This window comes from Garra rufa, chromosome 22 (genome assembly GCF_049309525.1).
Source record: "Garra rufa chromosome 22, GarRuf1.0, whole genome shotgun sequence".
In the NCBI taxonomy this organism is placed as follows: Eukaryota; Metazoa; Chordata; class Actinopteri; order Cypriniformes; family Cyprinidae; genus Garra; species Garra rufa.
Window position 1 is genome coordinate 3284480 of NC_133382.1, and position 18755 is coordinate 3303234.

The 18755-nt window shown below is 31.1% G+C and overlaps 1 protein-coding gene across 1 annotated transcript; it reads left to right on the forward strand.

Moving 5' to 3' along the window:
- The first annotated feature begins 14137 nt into the window (after positions 1-14137).
- Positions 14138-14905, forward strand: med9 (mediator complex subunit 9). The gene is made up of 2 exons (XM_073828913.1): positions 14138-14228; positions 14431-14905. The coding sequence occupies exons 1-2, from the start codon at positions 14152-14154 to the stop codon at positions 14648-14650; spliced, it is 297 nt and encodes a 98-aa protein (XP_073685014.1). The 5' UTR covers positions 14138-14151; the 3' UTR covers positions 14651-14905.
- Positions 14906-18755: the final 3850 nt, after the last annotated feature.

Consider the following 18755-nt stretch of genomic DNA (forward strand, 5'->3'; position numbering starts at 1 on the left):
AAGCGGATGCTCCAAACCACTGAAGTGTGAAAGCGCACAGGTAGAACGTTTCATAATCAGCCGTATAAAAACCTGTGACTTGACAGAACAACATGTTTTGTCCTTTATTTCTATCATGACCTGACCTACAAATCCGGCCACTGTTAAAACGGTTAAGAGTACATATTGTGGCTTAATAACTTTCTTTTTTGGCAATGGATTTCTAGCACATTCCACACACTGTTCTCAATTATTAATATGCTTAAGATTCCATTTGTGTTGCATAACAGCCATTTTCCAATAAACAGATTCTTTCTTCGAGGTTTCCAGTGTTCCTATTGACTGTGAATAATTATTCCAGTAGATTTGTCTAGGGTGGTTTCAACTAAACAGAGCTTTCCAAAGTCTCTCCCTCCAAACAAAAGATCAGTATGATGTGGTAATCTAGGCGTGGACTCAAATGTCATTGAAGTCAAAGAGAAGGACGATATCAGTACAGTACGATCTGTATCCGCACCTTTTCGTTTGACCGACACTCCCTCGAAAGACACAAGGCTGAACTTGCATCTGTACCAACGTCTGCAAACTATTTTAAACCACTTTGCTGCTTTAAACTGCTCAGGGTTTAGCAGCTCAATCCACAACCTTTGTGGCATAATGCTGAATATCACAAAAAATAATTTACACCTTTCCTTCTTTTCACTTGCTAATCTTGTCTTTGTAAAGACATAACTTTATATACCAAATATATCTAGATATATGTGTTGCAACACGCACATTAATGACACTAAATTTAAATAAATAAATAGTTTAACTAGAGTTTCAAGCTGTTTGAAAATTAAGAGCTGTGTAATAATAAGCATTTTTTTAAAATATTTTTGTTATTATTATTTTTTAATATTCTCTGCTTATATTTTAATTTTGCTTAGGTTTTAAACTTTGCGGTGTGTGATTTTGACATTTGCATTAGTTAATGTATGTGTAGTTTGTAAAATGTTTTACTTTTTCATCTTTTGTGTGTAATTTTGTCTATTTTGTCAGATTTTAATGTCTATATGTTTTAAAGGGTTTGGGTTTTAATTTTTGCTGTGTTTTTAATGTATATACAGCATACAGTCAAGCCCAAAAGTATTCTGACTTAAAGTTACTTTTATTCAACCAGCAAGTTTTTTTTTTTTATTATTATTATTAGAAATGACACAAAAATTATTACTCATCGTTTATTTACATTTGAACAAAAAGTGGCATGTCCAAAATTATTCATAGCCTTCTCAATAATCAATAGAAAAGCCTTTATTGGCTATTACAGCAATCAAACGCTTCCTATAATTGCTGAGCAGCTTTTTGCATGTCTCCACTGGTATTTTTGCCCATTCATCTTTAGCCATGAGCTCCAGCTCTTTCAGGTTGGAGTCTCCTTGCCATCGCCCTGATCTTTAGCTCCTCCACAGATTCTCAATTGGATTTAAGTCAGGACTCTGGCTGGGCCACTGCAAAATGTTCATGTTTTTGTCTGCTAACCATTTCTTCACCACTTTTGCTGTGTGTTTTGGGTCGTTGTCGTGTTGAAATGTCCACTGGCGCCCAAGACCAAGTTTCTCTGCAGACTGCCTGATGTTGTTGTTGAGAATTTTGATGTATTGCTCCTTTTTCATGGTGCTGTTTACTGTGATTAGGTTTCCTGGTCCACTGGCTGAAAAACACCCCCAAAACATTAGGTTCCCACCACCATGTTTGACAGTGGGGATGGTGTTCTTAGGGTTGAAGGCTTCTCCTTTTTTATGCCAAATGAAGGCTACATCATTGTGGCCAAACAATTAAATTTTTGTTTCATTTGACCATAAAACAGAAGACCAGAATCATCTTCTTTGTCCAGATGAATATTTGCAAAGGCCAAGCGGGCTTTTGTGTGCCTTATCTGGAGAAGTGGTGTCCTCCTTGGTCTGCGTCTGTGGATCCCAGCGGTGTTCAGTGTCTGTTGGACTGTCTGTCTTGAGATGTTGCCACCAGCAGAGCCCAGATTCATCAGGATGGCCTTGGTGCTGATCCTTGGATTCTATTTTACCTCTCTCACTATCCTCCTGGCCAGCACAGGTGTCACTTTTGGCTTCTGACCTCGTTCTCTGAGATTTTTCACAGTGCAGAACATCTTGTATTTTTTAATAATACTTTGCGCTGTAGCCACTGGAACTTCAAAACATTTAGATATGGTCTTATAGCCCTTTCCTGACTTGTGAGCAGCCACAATGCGCAGCCGCAGGTCCTCAGTGAGCTCCTTTGTCTTAGCCATGACTGTCCACAAGCCAACAGCAGAGAGTTTCTGTTTTTCACCTGTTGAGTTGATTAAAACAGCAGTTCCCAATGAATCAGGGTAATTAGGATGCTTTAGAACAGCTTGGACTATTTGGAATGGTGTAGAACTTTGGATTTTCCCATAGACTGTGACAGTTTGCAAAGGGTATGAATAATTTTGGACATGCCACTTTTTGTTCAAATGTAAATAAAAGCTGAGAATTTTTTTTTCCACAATGATGTGGAAAAAATCCTCTTGTACACGGTCTTATTATCTTCTGGGAGAAGCCTGTGTCATTTCCGGTCCAAAAAAAAACTTGCTAGTTTTAGACTTGCTATGTATATTTAAAAATGTTTTTTTTTATTATTATTTTTTTTTTTTGTAATTTTTAATTAGGTTTTTTTATGTTTAGATCTTTAGATCTTGACATTTTTATTAGCTTTTAAATGTGTTTTAGTTTTTAATGTCTATGTAGTTTTTTAAATTTTATATTTATTTTTACATGTATTTTTGTCATTTATAGTATTTTTAAAAAATATCAATATAGTCTTTAAAGTGTTTTATTTTTTTTTTGAGTAAATTTGGCATTTTTGTTAGCTTTTTAATGACTGTTTTTAAAAAGTTGTAGTTTTTTTGTGTGCAATTTGATCATTTTTATTAGATTTTTAATGTCTAGTTTTTAATATGTATCTAGTATTCAATTGTGTAATTTCTATTAGTTTTTTTAATCTATATAGTTTTTTGCTCCGAAAAAGCTTTAGTTTTAAATTTTTTGTGCAATTTTGTATTTTTTTTTATTAGATTTTAATGTCTATTTATAAAGAGTTTAGTTTTACATTTTTGTTGTGTGCAGTTTTGTCTTTTTATTGTTTTTTAGGGTCTATATATATTTTTTATTTTTGTTGTGTGTAACTCTGTAATTTGATTAGTTTTTTAATGTCTATTTTTAAAACCGTTTTAGTTTTTAATTTTTGTTGTGTGTAATTTTGTTATTTTTATTAGTTTTTAATGTCTACATAGTTTTAAAATGCTTGTATTTATTTTTTGTGTGTAATCTTTACATTTTTATTAGCGTTTTATTGTGTATTTTAAAAAGTTAGTATTTATTTTGGACGGAATTTACTAATAGTAAATGTAATTTTTTTATATATATCTATATAGTTTCTTAAAAAGTTTTTATTGCGTGTAATTTTGTCATTTTTATTAGTTTTTTATGACTTCTAGTTTTTAATTTTACATTTTTAAAGTCTATATAGTTTTTTTTTTTAACATTTTCAGCTTTTAATTGTGTTGTGTGTAATTTTATTTTTTCTCCCAAAAAGTGGAAATTTACCTGCTAATTACCTGCTAAACTTTATATAATGAATAAATTTCAACAAATATGTCAGCATGACAGTGCATTTCAATGCAAAACCCCTAATTGTCTGTCAAAATTATTATTTAACCTTTAAACAGGTTTGAAACTCAAATAATATGCTTTAAGAAAAGAATAGAAGAATGTAAATACTTTTATTAAATAACAAACTAAATATATTTTAAATATTCCACATTCATTTCCATTGTAGTTTAGATTTTTGTTCCTTTATTTCTTTTTTTTTTTTTTTTAAATAAACAAGCACACATTATTATTTTTGTAGCACTTACAAAAAGCAATCTTGCAAAACATGAAGCATCATAATATGTGATGTACGCAGTTTCATCATCTCAACGGCACAACAAGCAAACAGATGAAAGTATTGATCGTGCTTTTCTCCAGTATGGATCAGACTGAACATTGCAATGAGGAAACATGATTGGCAAACATTGTGCTTCCATCAAAACATCCTGTTAATGACAAGCCAGTGTGAGAAGCGATGGAGGAGGCCCGTCATTAATGAATAATAACTGATGACGGACCACGTGCTCCGAGAGTTTGCTAACCGTGGGATCAGAACAATCACGCTGTTTAAGCAGTCAGAGCTGAACAAACACAGCAACACCTCACTGTGAGCTGACAGGATGTTCACACACACATTCTTGCAAATGTGCTTTACTCTAATAGGCCTAATGGCTTTATACTGTACAAACTGTATCCTCCATCGCCCTACACCAACCCTAAAGTAGATTTTAGATTACTATTTAAATCTCAGGTTGGGGCATGTTGTCACATGTGTTATATATGCTGCAAGTTTTAAGAATGAATCAAGTATGCTTTCTGTTGCTCAACCCAATGATATGATATTTTTGTGGACCACAAAACCATCATAAGGGTCATAAATAAGCTTTCTATGGATGTATGATTTATTAGGATGAGACAATATTTGGCCTGAGATACAACTATTTGAAAATCTGGAATCTGAGGGTGCAGAAAAATCTAAATATTGGAAAATTCACTTTAAAGCTGTCCAAATGAAGTTCTAATGCATATTACTAATCAAACATTAAGTTTTGATATATTTATGGTAGGAAATTTACACAAAACCAGTCATAAATGTCAATTTTTTGACATTGAAAGCTGAATAAATAAACTTTCTATTGATGTATGGTTTGCTAGAAAATGACAATGTTTGGCCCGAGATACAACTATTTGAAAATCAACAAACTGAGGGTTCAAAAAAATCAAAATATTGAGAAAATGCCCTTTAAAGTTGTCCAAATGAAGTTCTGAGCAATGCGTATTACTAATCAAACATTAAGTTTTGATATATTTATGGTATGAAATTTACACAAAACCAGTCATAAAGGTCCATTTTTTGAAATTCAAAGCTAAATAAATAAACTTTCTATGGATATATGATTTGAATAGGACAATATTTGGCCCGAGATACAACTATTTGAAAATCTGGAATCTGAGGGCTCAAAAAATCTAGAGATTTAGAAAATCACCTTTAAAGTTGTCCAAATGAAGTTCTGAGCAATGCGTATTACTAATCAAACATTAAGTTTTGATATATTTATGGTAGGAAATTTACATAAAACCAGTCATAAATGTCTATTTTTTTTTTTTATTCAAAGCTTAATAAATAAGCTGTCTATGGATGTATGGTTTGCTAGAAAAGGACAATATTTGGCCTGAGATACAACTATTTAAAAACCTGTAAACTGAGGGTTCGAAAAAATCTAAATATTGAGAAAATTCTCTTGAAAGTTGTCCAAATGAAGTTCTTAGCAATGCATATTACTAATCAAACATTAAGTTTTGATATATTTATGGTAGGAAATTTACAAAAAAAAAACAGTCATAAATGTCAATTTTTCAACATTGAAAGCTGAATAAATAAACTTTCTATGGATGTATGGTTTGTTAGAATAGGACAATATTTGGCCCGAGATACAACTATTTGAAAATCTGGAAACTGAGGGTTCAAAAAAAATCTAAATCACCTGTAAAGTTGTTCAAATGAAGTTCTTAGCAATGCATATTTCTAATTAAAAATTACATTTTGATATATTTATGGTAGGAAATGTACAGAATATCTTCATGGAACATGATCTTTGCTTAATATCCTAATGATTTTTGGCATAAAATAAAAATGGATGGACTTCTGTTTTTTTTTTTTTTTACATTGTTTTAAGGTTTAAACATTACTTTTACAGTTTTATTTGGCATTTTAAATTATTTAAATTCATTGAGAAAATCAAATAATAATAGATAATATATTTAAAATACTGTAAGGTTATGTTGTAAAACATGGAATAAATAAATCAAATAAATGCTTACTGGTTTCATTTTGTTGTTTGTTTGTCTTGTTTTTACATTAGTTTTTTATATTTATATTTTTTAGTTTTTGTTTTTCATGTTTGTTAGGGTCTCTCCATATTTTTTTAAGTTTTATTTTTTTGTTGAGTGTAATTTGTCATTGTTATTTTTTGTCAATATAGTTTTTAAAAGGTTTGCATTTATTTTGGGATTTGATTTGTTTTTTAAGTTTTTTTTTTTTTAAATTTTCATTTTAATTTTTTCCCATTTTTATTCATTTTTATTTTGGGCTGTTTGTAATTTTATAATAAGGTCTATATTTTTTTCAATGTTTCAGGTTTTAATTGTGTTGGGTTTAGTTTGGCATTTTAAATTATTGTTAAATAAAAAAAAAAAAATAAATAAAAATTATATATATATATATATATATATATTTTTTTTTTTTTTTTTTTTTTACAAAATGTTTGACATTTTTATTAGCTTTTTAATGTGTGTGTGTGTGTTTACGTTTTAGTTTTTAATGTCTATATAGTTTTTTTTAAGTTTGTATATATTTTTGGATGTGATTTTGTCATTTCTATTAGTTTTTTTATATCTATATATTTTTTAAAAGTTCTAGCTTTTATTTTTTGTGTGTAATTTAACCATTTTATTAGCTTTTTAATATCTATTTTCAAAAAGTTTTAATTTTTTTGTGTGTTTACAATTAGCCATTTTTATTAGATTTTAATGTCTATTTTTTAGTTAATTAATTGGGTAATTAACAATATAATTCATTTTTTTTTAAAATCTAGATTTAAATTTTTTTTATATAATTATAAATGTTTAATTATTTAAATCCATTAAGAAAAACTAATAATAATAGATCATATATTTTAAATTCTGTAAGGTATGTTGTAAAACATTAAATAAATCAATCAAATAAATGCTTAATATGGCGTATTCAAGTACACACACTTAAAGTCCCCCTGAAATCAAAATTAAAGTTTTTTGGCTTTTAGTATGAATATATTAGTTTTAAGATTATCTATAAGCTAGTGTGTTTCAAAGCAGTGACAAAATTCGCTTTTACAAGATATGGGCATTCAAAACTTACACTCTCGTCACTTCCGCCAATATGAATCAAGGATTTTGATGATATCACCGCGCACTTCAGTTTCAGATCAAACGTTCTGTCCAATAAAATGCTCTCTAGAGTCCGTAGTGTCCCGCCCCCTACACAGAGACGCGGAGCAGATCATATGCGCTCATATGCGCGGTCGGACTCGGCATGTGTTAAACTACACAGCCTCAGCATGATTATTATCACTATTTCGTTTTAGCAAGAGTTTCATATTGAATCTGTGGGGTAATTTATTAGTCTGTGGCTGTCATAAGCTTACAAATGCGGCTTTACCGAGCTCAACGGCTCTGCCCCGAGCAGATATAAATGGAACGCTATTGGCTGTTCAAAATTAGTGGGCGGGGCTTAGCGATATGTTTTTGTTTCAGTTAAAAGAACGTCACCACATAGAAGAACGCTGCGTGTTTCAAGGCACTTCAGTGGACCTTTAACTTTATTCTAAAGCCTATGGAAATGTTGTTTCTTGAGTGGAAGATTTTGCTACTTGATTACTGGTTTCATTTTATTGTTTGTCTGTTTTAGTCTGTTTTGTGTTGCCTTGTTTATTTTTGCCCTGATTTGCCTGAGTTGTATGAGAAAGCAACTTTTAAAGGCAGGATATCAAGTTGTTATTATTATTATTAAAGCATCTATACCTGGAACTCCTTACATAGCAACTAAACAACAAAAACAATTTCTTATAATTCCTTTGCGATAACAACTAGGCATTCTGTGTGATGCAAACATTCCTCAGACAAAAGTTGAACTCTAAGTTTAGAATAAGGAGTTTACAGTAATCAACTCAAATGTGTGTTTCATTTTCACAAATTCAGTTAGTTTGTTATAAACACTAGGATCGAATGGCTCACTTGTTCCAGGAATAAATATCTGCATTATAGAGAAAAACAGACTTACATAACAAAGTAAAGACAAACATGTTTGTCATTTTTTATTAGCTGAGCACGATAAAATGAAAGCAAGATAATAAAGAAAGCATGCAAACAGAAATGAAGTCCCTCTGACAAAACAATAGTCTGTTGTAGATCTGTTCCTTCCAAGCATTAGACGCTGCGTTAAAGAATAGGAAAATACACCAAAAAGAACAATTATGAAGTTATAAAGGTGGTCAAATATATAGATGCATATATGTATAGTAAAACTAGCATATGTATTATTTTTATTTATTATTATTGTTATTTTTATCAATACTGAGTTGGCTTGAGAAAGCCTACTTACTGAAATGCTATTAATAAACGTATTATTATTGTTCTTTTTCTACTAAAATGATCAACTCTAACTCCTCCTTAAACTCTCCAAACTCCAAACTCAGTTTGAGTGTGCTGTACCTCTTCTAACTGATCTGATTCACGATTCCCCTAAAAATAACCAATAAACTGGAAATAATCCCATAGACTTGATGCTAGACACATGCTAATCATGTTAGAAACATGTTAGCAACTTGTTAATCATGCTAGAATCATGCTAACAACATGCTAATCATGCTAGAAACATGTTAGCAACTTGTTAATCATGCTAGAATCATGCTAACAACATGCTAATCATGCTAGAAACATGTTAGCAACTTGTTAATCATGCTAACAACATGCTAATCATGCTAGAAACATGTTAGCAACGTGTTAATAATGCTAGAATAATGCTAACAACGTGTTAATAATGCTAACAACATGTTAATCATGCTAACAACATGCTATTCATGCTAGAAACATGTTAGCAACTTGTTAATAATGCTAGAATAATGCTAATAACATGCTAATCATGCAAGAAACATGTTAGCAAATTGTAAATAATGCTAGAATCATGCTAACAACATGCTAATCATGCTATAAACATGTAAGCAACTTGTTAATCATGCTAGAATCAAGCTAACAACATGCTAAACATGCTAGAAACATGTTAGCAACTTGTTAATCATGCTAGAATCATGCTAACAACATGCTAATCATGCTAGAAACATGTTAGCAACTTGTTAATCATGCTAGAATCATGCTAACAACATGCTAATCATGCTAGAAACATGTTAGCAACGTGTTAATAATGCTAGAATCATGCTAACAACATGTTAATCATGTTAACAACATGTTAATAATGCTAACAACATGCTATCCATGCTAGAAACATGTTAGCAACTTGTTAATAATGCTAGAATAATGCTAATAACATGTTAGAAACATGTTAGCAAATTGTGAATAATGCTATAATCCTGCTAACAACATGCTAATCATGCTAACAACATGCTAATCATGCTATAAACATGTTAGCAACTTGTTAATAATGCTAGAATCATGCTAGCAACATGCTAATCATGCTAACAACACGCTAATCATGCTATAAACATGTTAGCAACTTGTTAATAATGCTAGAATCATGCTAGCAACATGCTAATCATGCTAGAAACATGTTAGCAACTTGTTAATAATGATAGAATCATGCTAACAACATGTTAATCATGCTAGAAACATGTTAGCAACTTGTTAATCTTTCTAGAATCATGCTAACAACATGCTAATCATGCTAGAAACATGTTAGCAACTTGTTAATAATGATAGAATCATGCTAACAACATGTTAATCATGCTAGAAACATGTTAGCAACTTGTTAATCTTTCTAGAATCATGGTAACAACATGCTAATCATGCTAGAAACATGTTAGCAACTTGTTAATAATGCTAGAATCATGCTATCAACATGCTAATCATGCTAGAAACATGTTAGCAACTTGTTAATCTTTCTAGAATCATGCTAACAACATGCTAATCATGCTAGAAACATGTTAGCAACTTGTTAATAATGCTAAAAACATGCTAGCAAAATGTTAATAATGTTAGAAACATACTAGCAACATTATGGCAATATGCCAATCATGCTAGAAACATGTTAACAACTTGTTAATAATGCTAGACTCATGCTAATCATGCTAACAACATGCTAACCATGCTAACAACATGCTAATCATGCTAGAAACATGTTAGCAACTTGTTAATAATGCTAGAATCATGCTAGCAACATGCTAATCATGCTAGAAACATGTTAGCAACTTGTTAATAATGATAGAATCATGCTAAAAACATGCTTATCATGCTAGCAAAATGCTAATCATGCTAGAATCATGCTAGCAACATGCTAATCATGCTAGGCACATGATAGCCAGTCTAATAATGCTAGAATCATGCTAACAACATGTTAATCATGCTAGAATCATGCTAGCAACATGCTAATCATGCTAGGCACATGATAGCCAGTCTAATAATGATAGAATCATGCTAGCAAAATGCTAAACATGCTAGAAACATGTTAGCAACTTGTTAAGCATGGTACAAACATGCTATCAACTTGCTAATCATGATTAGGCTGTTGCTAACATGTGCCTAGCATGGTTAGCAAGCATGATTAGCAAGTTGCTAACATGTTTAGCATGTTGATAAAATCATGCTATCAACATGCTAATCATGCTAGGCACATGCTAGCCACCATAATCCTGCTTAAATCATGCTAGCAACATGCTAATCATGCTAGGGACATGATAGCCACCATAATCATGCTTAAATCATGCTAGCAACGTGCAAATCATGCTAGGCACATGCTAGCCAGCATAATCATGCTTAAATCATGCTAGGCACATGCTAGCAACAGCCTAATAATGCTAAAATCATGCTAGTAACATGCTAAACATGCTAGAAACATGTTAGCAACTTGTTAATCATGCTAGAAACATGTTAGCAACTTGTTAATAATGCTAAAAACATGCTAGCAACACGCTAATCATGCTAGGCACATGCTAGACAGCATAATCATGCTTAAATCATGCTAGCAACATGCTAATCATGCTAGGCACATGCTAGCCATCATAATCATGCTTAAATCATGCTAGCAAAATGCTAATCATGCTAGGCACATGCTAGCCAGCTTAATCATGCTAAAATCATGTTAGCAACATGCTAATAATGCTAGGCACATGCTAGCCATCATAATCATGCTTAAATCATGCTAGCAACATGCTAATCATGCTAGGGACATGATAGCCACCATAATCATGCTTAAATCATGCTAGCAACGTGCAAATCATGCTAGGCACATGCTAGCCAGCATAATCATGCTTAAATCATGCTAGGCACATGCTAGCAACAGCCTAATAATGCTAAAATCATGCTAGTAAAATGCTAAACATGCTAGAAACATGTTAGCAACTTGTTAATCATGCTAGAAACATGTTAGCAACTTGTTAATAATGCTAAAAACATGCTAGCAACACGCTAATCATGCTAGGCACATGCTAGACAGCATAATCATGCTTAAATCATGCTAGCAACATGCTAATCATGCTAGGCACATGCTAGCCATCATAATCATGTTTAAATCATGCTAGGCACATGCTAGCCAGCTTAATCATGCTAAAATCATGTTAGCAACATGCTAATAATGTAAGGCACATGCTAGCAACTTGCTAATCATGCTAAAATGTGCTGGTAACTTGGTAATCATGCAAGAATCATACTATCATCATGTTAATCATGCTAGAAATTTTTTTAATCTATCTAGCTATCTATCAAAGATTAAGCTTTTAAAACTCTTTAAGCTTTAACTCATTAAACTTTAAACTATTTCAGATTGAAAACCATTAAACTTAAAACTTGGAAATCATTTTAAACTGTTTTTTTTTTTTTTTTTTTTTTTTACTTTTCAAACTTTTTTCAACTTTCTGGTCCAGCTTTCTCAACCAGCTGTCTTGACAAACTTTTTTTATCTAGTTTGTTATTTGTAATGTATTAAAAAGCAAATTTAATGTAATTTAAATGCCAGAGGTCAAAGCCAGAGACATTAATAATTATGCGTGGATTTTATTTAAAACTTGACTCTTCTGTAGTTATATCGTGTACTAAGACCGGCGGAAAATGTAAAGCTGTGATTTTCTAGACTGATAAGATTAGGATTTCAAAACGGTAAAACTCAACTTACTAACTCGGGAGGAGTTCGATAATGAGCCTATTTCCAAAAAAAAAAAAAAAGTGGAGTGTTCCTTTAATACAATTCATTTGTGAAAGTACACTGGCAAATATACAGTCACAGATCTGCCATACGAATATGTACAAAAACAGACAAAACCTGCTGCACAATTTTTTTTAGAGCATTCATATCTGGGACACTGATTATGAAAATCAATATAACAGGAATGCCAAATATCTCCAAGTCTACAGGAATGCAGGTCAGGCCTTGATCAATTTAGAGTGACTGAAAGTATTTAGAACAAAAGGGCATCAGATGATGATGGGTTAACAGAGGACAAAATACACATTTATCAATGCATGCCAGAGTTATTAGGTTTCCTGGAAAGTTTGTTATGCTGGACACAGTTCAACTTCAGCAGATGGCCAAGACGTAAATCTGTATTAAAACAACCAAAACATTATTATGATCAAATAATAAGTGGAGCCAAAAACATTGTCTGGACACAAAATGAAGGCTGTTGTATTTCCATTACATAATTATGCTGTACTGTGATTTATTTAAATCAACTTTATTATTTGATTATTATTAACTTTTGACTGGTAGTTTAATCTTATTTTTATTTATGTTTTTTTCCCCCCGTAAACTTTCCCAGGATGAAGATACTTATAAACATTTTCTAATTTTTATTAGTTTTTAACATCTATATAGTTTTTAAAAGGTTTTTAATTGTATTTTTCTGTATTAATTTATTTTTAAAGCTTTAGATTTCAATTTTTGTTGTGTGAAGTTTTTATTAGTTTTTAATGTCTATATCATTTTTTTATAACATTTGGTTTCATGTTTGTGTGTAATTTTGTCCTTTTTATTAGTTTATTATTACTTTTGTGTAATTTTTACATTTTAAATCTTTTTAAAGTAATTTTTTTTGTGTAAATTTGTCATTTTGTATTAGTTTTTAATGTCAATTTAATCCTCCCAATTTCCATTACATAATTATTTTTTGTACTGCAGTACTGTAATCCAAGTTTTAGATTTTGTTATGTGTATTTTTGTGCTTTTTTATGTTTTTGTATTGTCTATTTTTTATGTTTTATTTTAAATTATTTGTTTTTATTTTAAATGTTAAATTTTTATTAGTTTTTAAATTATGTTAGTGTTTGTATGTAATTTTGACCTTTTTATTAATACCTATATCGTTTTTAAAAAGTTTTTTAATTTGTGTGTGTGTGATTTTTAATGTCTATTTTTTTTTTAAGTTTAAGGTTTTAATTTTTTGTGTACTTTTTAAATTTGTATTAGTTTTTAATGCCTATTCATCCCCCATTTCCTAATATTTATTTATTTTTGTGTGTGATTTGGTCATTTTTATTAGTTTTTAACATCTATATAGTTTCTAAAAGGTTTTTAATTTGTATTTTTGTTTGTATTTTTTATATTTTTATTCACTTTTTAATTTTTATTTTTAAAAAGTTGTAGATTTTAATTTTGTTTTGTGTAATGTAGTCATTTTTTATAAGACTTTGTCTATTGTTTTAATGTTGTTGGTGTATTTTTTTAATTTTATTAATTTTCATTAATTTTGTCCTTTTTATTAGTTTATTAATACCTATGTAGAATTATAAAAATATATATTTTTTTATTTTTTGTGTGTAAATTTTATACATTTTTATTAGCTTTTTATTGTCTATTTTTAGTTTGTTTTTCACTGGATGAAGATATATAATATAATATAATATAATATAATATAATATAATATAATATAATATAATATAATATAATATAATATAATATAATATAATATAATATAATGTTCCATGAAAATACTTTGTAAATTTCCTACGTTAAATATATCAAAACTTAACTTCTGATTAGTAATATGCATTGCTAACTTCATTTGGACAACTTTAACGGCGATTTTCTCAATATTTCGATTTTTTTGCACCCTCAGATTGCAGATTTTCAAATAGTTGTATCTCGGCCACATTTAGTCATATCCAAACAAACCATACGTCAATGAAAAGCTTATTTGTTCAACTTTCAGTTACATAAAAATATATTAAAAACAGAGCGTCATGACGTTGTTTACGCAGAGACGCTGACGCGCGTTGATGACGTAAGCCTCTCTGTGAAAACATGGCGTCTAGTGTATCGGTGGTAGAAGAGGTTGAAGATTATTCCTTTTTACCTATTATTCACGACATCATAAAATGGTAAGAAGTAAGCATTCTTCTGTTTTGTGTTCTAATGCACAGAATGCACATATCGCGATGCTGATTTTATTAAAATTCAGGAATATATCGCTATGTTCAGTCACTTGCGTTCGTGTTACTGTCTGTTCTGTGTAAACAACAGCGGCTTATGTGTGTAATGCCGCACCGTTTTAACGTTCTGTCTGCGTTCACCTGTTAACAGCATGGACAAAGACAGCCCAGACGTCCATCAGGAGCTAAACAAGCTGAAGACGAAGATCCAGGAGGCTCGGGAGCAGATTTCAGCCATGCCGGGGATCGACATGAGTCCCGAGCTGCAGGAGAGCAAACTGCGCACTCTCAGAGATCAGGTCCGGACCAAGAACCAGCTTCTGCAGAAATACAAGAGCCTGTGCATGTTTGACATCCCCAAACCCTCCTGAGAGGAATCGAATCATCAATACAAACACGAACAGCTGTTTACACGAGTGCCTGCCTGTCCATCCTGGTGTGCAACTAACTAACCAACCCACTTAGATTTATAATATTGCAATATTTTTTATTATTTGTATATATATTTTTTTGTGTTTTACTTTGAGCGGAGCATTTGAAATATTATGTGCTTGGTAGTGAATGGATTCTGTGTACTTTACCTTTGTCATAGTTTGTGCATTAAATTAAATCAATTCGTTAATAGAGATTTTTGTACTTGCATTTAAAAATGAACAACATTTACAGTGCTTAGGTGACATGAGACGATATTAGGGTCTTACTCGGGCCATTATAAATTAGTGAAATAAGCAAGTCAATAAAAATACTATATAGAAGGTATTTTCAACATATTCTGCGGCTCTAAGAAGCCTCTTCTGCTCACCAAGCCTGCATTTATTTGATTCAAAGTACAAAACAAAACAGTAATATTGTGAAATATTCGTACCATTACTTACTAAAACAACTGCTTTCTATTTAAATTTATTTTAAAATGTAACTTATTCCTGATTTCAAAACTAAATTTTCAGCATCATTACTCCAGTCTTCAGTGTTATGATGATCCTTTAGAAATCATTCTAATATGCTAATTAAAGACAGTTGAGTAGATATTTTTTTTCAGGATTCTTTGATGAATAGAAAGATTTAAAGATCAGCATTTATTTGAAATAAAAAGCTTCTGTAACATTATACACTAAAACATTTAAAAGTATGGAGTTTTAAATTAATTAATACTTTTATTTAACAAGGATGCTTTAAATTGATCAAAAGTGACGATAAAGACATTTATAATGGAAGATTTCTATTTCAGATAAATGCTGTTTTGCTGAAAAAATTCCACTCTGCTATTTTCAACATAATAATAATAATAAATATTTTATAATCAGCATATTACAATGAATTCTGAAGGATCATGTGACTGGAATAATGATGCCAAAAATTCAGCTTTGAAATCCGGAATAAATTACATTTTAAAATATATTCAAATAGAAAGCAGTAATCTTAAATAGTAAAAATATTTCAAAAATGTACTGTTTTTGCTGTACTTTGGATCAAATAAATGCAGGCTCGGTGAGCAAAAGAGACTTTTAAAAACGTTCAAAAACTTGATGTTCAAATACTTTTGACTTTGATATTTATACTCGTGGTAAATTTAAGCTGCAAGTTTAGACCATATTTATGTACTCAGAGACAATATAGATAAAGACGAGCTGATTTTGCTGGTGTCAAGTATGAATACAGAAGTCTATAGTTTGAGTATCCTAGATAATATTTCAGAATTTAAAACCAAAGGATGTTTACAGGATATATCTGCAAGCTTTCAGATAGATTAAACTACATCTGTAATGCTCTCAGGAACCATACTGTGGCCTCATTCCAAGCCATAATAGACTACAAGCCATGTTTTCTTGGCGTCAGGTGTGTCCACATTATACAAATGACTCATGTTTGAGCTTCCTAGAAGACATTTTCTTGTTATCCTGCAACAAAACACAGTCGTGTTTAAGAATTCGGGTGTTTTTAGATTATTCTGCAGTTTTAAGGGATATATCTGGAATGTTTATTCGTGAAAGCATTTTTATGAGCTCAGAGAATAGATCAGAATTACCAGCTGTGTTTTCTTGGCATCAGTTGTGTCCACAGCATACAAGTGACACATATTTGAGCTAGAAGATTCACATTATCCTGCAGTTTTCATAAAGGAATATTAATATTCAAAATTAGCTTTTGCTGGAAGTTTAAATAAAAACCGCTTTAACAATATCGGTTCCTCATTGCTCAAGCTATAATTGATAAATGACAAGCGCTTTTTGCTTGCCATCAAGTGTTTACACAACAAAAAGCTATCCTAGAAGGTACTTTCTGATTATTCTGCCGTTTTCAAACACATATCTGACATATTTATACATTAAATGAGCTTTAGCTGCGAGCTTGGATGAAACCATTTTTTTTTAATGTGCTCAAAGGACAATATTGGTTCCTCATTCCAAGCTATAATCGATAAACAACAAGCAGTTTTTGTTTGCCGTGAAGTGTGTACACTACAAAAGACACGTTTAAAAATCCTAAAAGGTATTTTCAGATTATTCTGCCGTGTTAAGGGATATATCTGGAATATTAAGTGGGTTGATGAAATAGAAGGCATTTTTTATGTGCTCAGAGATAGATCAATTACCAGCTGTGTTTTTTTGGCATCAAGTGTGTCCACAAAATACAAGTGACTCATGTTTGATCTTCCAGAAAGACAGTTTCACATTGTCCTGGATGAAACCATGTTTTTAATGTGTTTTGAGACCATATTGATTCCTCATTCCAAGCTATAATGGAGTCAAATGTGTACACAACAAAAGACAGTAGAGTTTAAGAATTCAGAAGGTAATTTCAGAGTATTTTGCAGTTTTAAGAGATATATGGTATATTTAAACTCTGTATCCGTAAGCTTTCAGATCGTTCATGAAACAATTTTGTGCAAAGTGCTAAATGACTAGCTGTTTTTTTCTTGGCATCAAGTGTGCACAATCATAATAGTTTGAGCTTCCTAGAAGGTATTTTCTGACTATTCTGCAGTTTCTGACAAGCTTGGATGAAACCATGTTTTGAATGTGTTCAGACACAATATTGGTTTCTCATTCCAAGCTATAATAGATAAATGACAATTAGTTTTTGCTTGCCGTGAAGTGTTCACAACAAAAGACAGTAGAGTTTAAGAATTCAGAAGGTGTTTTCAGATTATTCTGCCGTTTTAAAGGATATATCTGGAATATTTCAACTTAATGGGCAGTATCTAAGCTTTTAAAATACAATAATACAATAGAGTTGTAAGATGCACTTTGGCTGCAGGCTTGGGTGAAACCATAGTGTGTTCAGAGAAAATATTCATTCCAAGCTATAATCAAAAAAATTGTTTTTGCTTGCCATGAAGTGTTCACAACAAAAGACAGTAGAGTTTAAGAATTCAGAAGGTGTTTTCAGATTATTCTGCCGTTTTAAAGGATACATCTGGAATATTTAAACAGTGGGCTGTATCCGTAAGCTTTCAGACAAATCATATTTAAATCATTTTTTATGTTCTCGGAGAATAGATTAGAAATTCCCAGCTGTGTTTTCTTGGCATCAGTTGTGCACAATCACAATGGTTTAAGCATCCTAGAAGGTATTTTCAGATTATTCTGCAGTTTTCAAACATATATCTGACATATTTTTCCTCATTCCAAGGTATAATCGGTAAACGACAATTCGTTTTTGCTTGCCATGAAGTTTGTTCACAACAAAAGACAATAAAGTTTAAGAATTCAGAAGGATTTTTGGACTATTCTGCAGTTTTAAGGGATATTTCTGGAATATTTAAACTCAATGGGCTCTAGATTAGAAATTATCAACTGTGTTTTCTTGGCATCGGGTGTGCACAATCACAATAGTTTAGGCATCCTAGAAGGTATTTTCCGGTTATTCTGCAGTTTTAAAAAAATATATCTGACATATTTTTACTCAAAATTTGCTTTAGCGGCAAGCTTGGATGAAACAATGTTTTTAATGTGTTTAGAGAAAATATTCATTCCAAGCTATATTTGAAAAATTAGTTTTTGCTTGCTTATTCTGCAGTTTTAAAGGATATATCTGGAATATTTAAACTCAGTTGGCTGTATCTGCAGCTTTCAAATAGTTAAAGAAATCATTTATTATGTGCTCAAAGAATAAAAAAAATTACCAGCTGTGTTTTCTTGGCATCCATTGTGCACAATCACAATAGTTTGAGGATCCTAGAAGGTATTTTCAGATTATTCTGCAGTTTTCAAACATATATCTGACATTTTGTTCCTCTTTTTTTAAGCTATAATCAGTAAAAAAAAAAAAAAAAAATTCTTTGCCATGAAGTGTGTTCACAACAAAAAACAATAGAGTTTAAGAATTCAGAAGGTATTTTCAGACTATTCTGCAGTTTTAAGGGATATTTCTGGAATATTTATACTTAATGGGTTGTATCTGTAGCATTCAGATTCAGTTAATGAAACCTTTTTTTATTCTTTTGTGTGCTTAAAGAATAGATAACCAATTAGA

What these genes read in the sequence shown, in the direction of transcription:
- med9 (XM_073828913.1), top strand. Translation starts at nt 14,152, where the DNA reads ATGGCGTCTAGTGTATCGGTGGTAGAAGAGGTTGAAGATTATTCCTTT. An exon ending in ATTCACGACATCATAAAATG is followed by an intron (nt 14,229 to 14,430) that starts GTAAGAAGTAAG and finishes ACCTGTTAACAG; the next exon opens with CATGGACAAAGACAGCCCAG.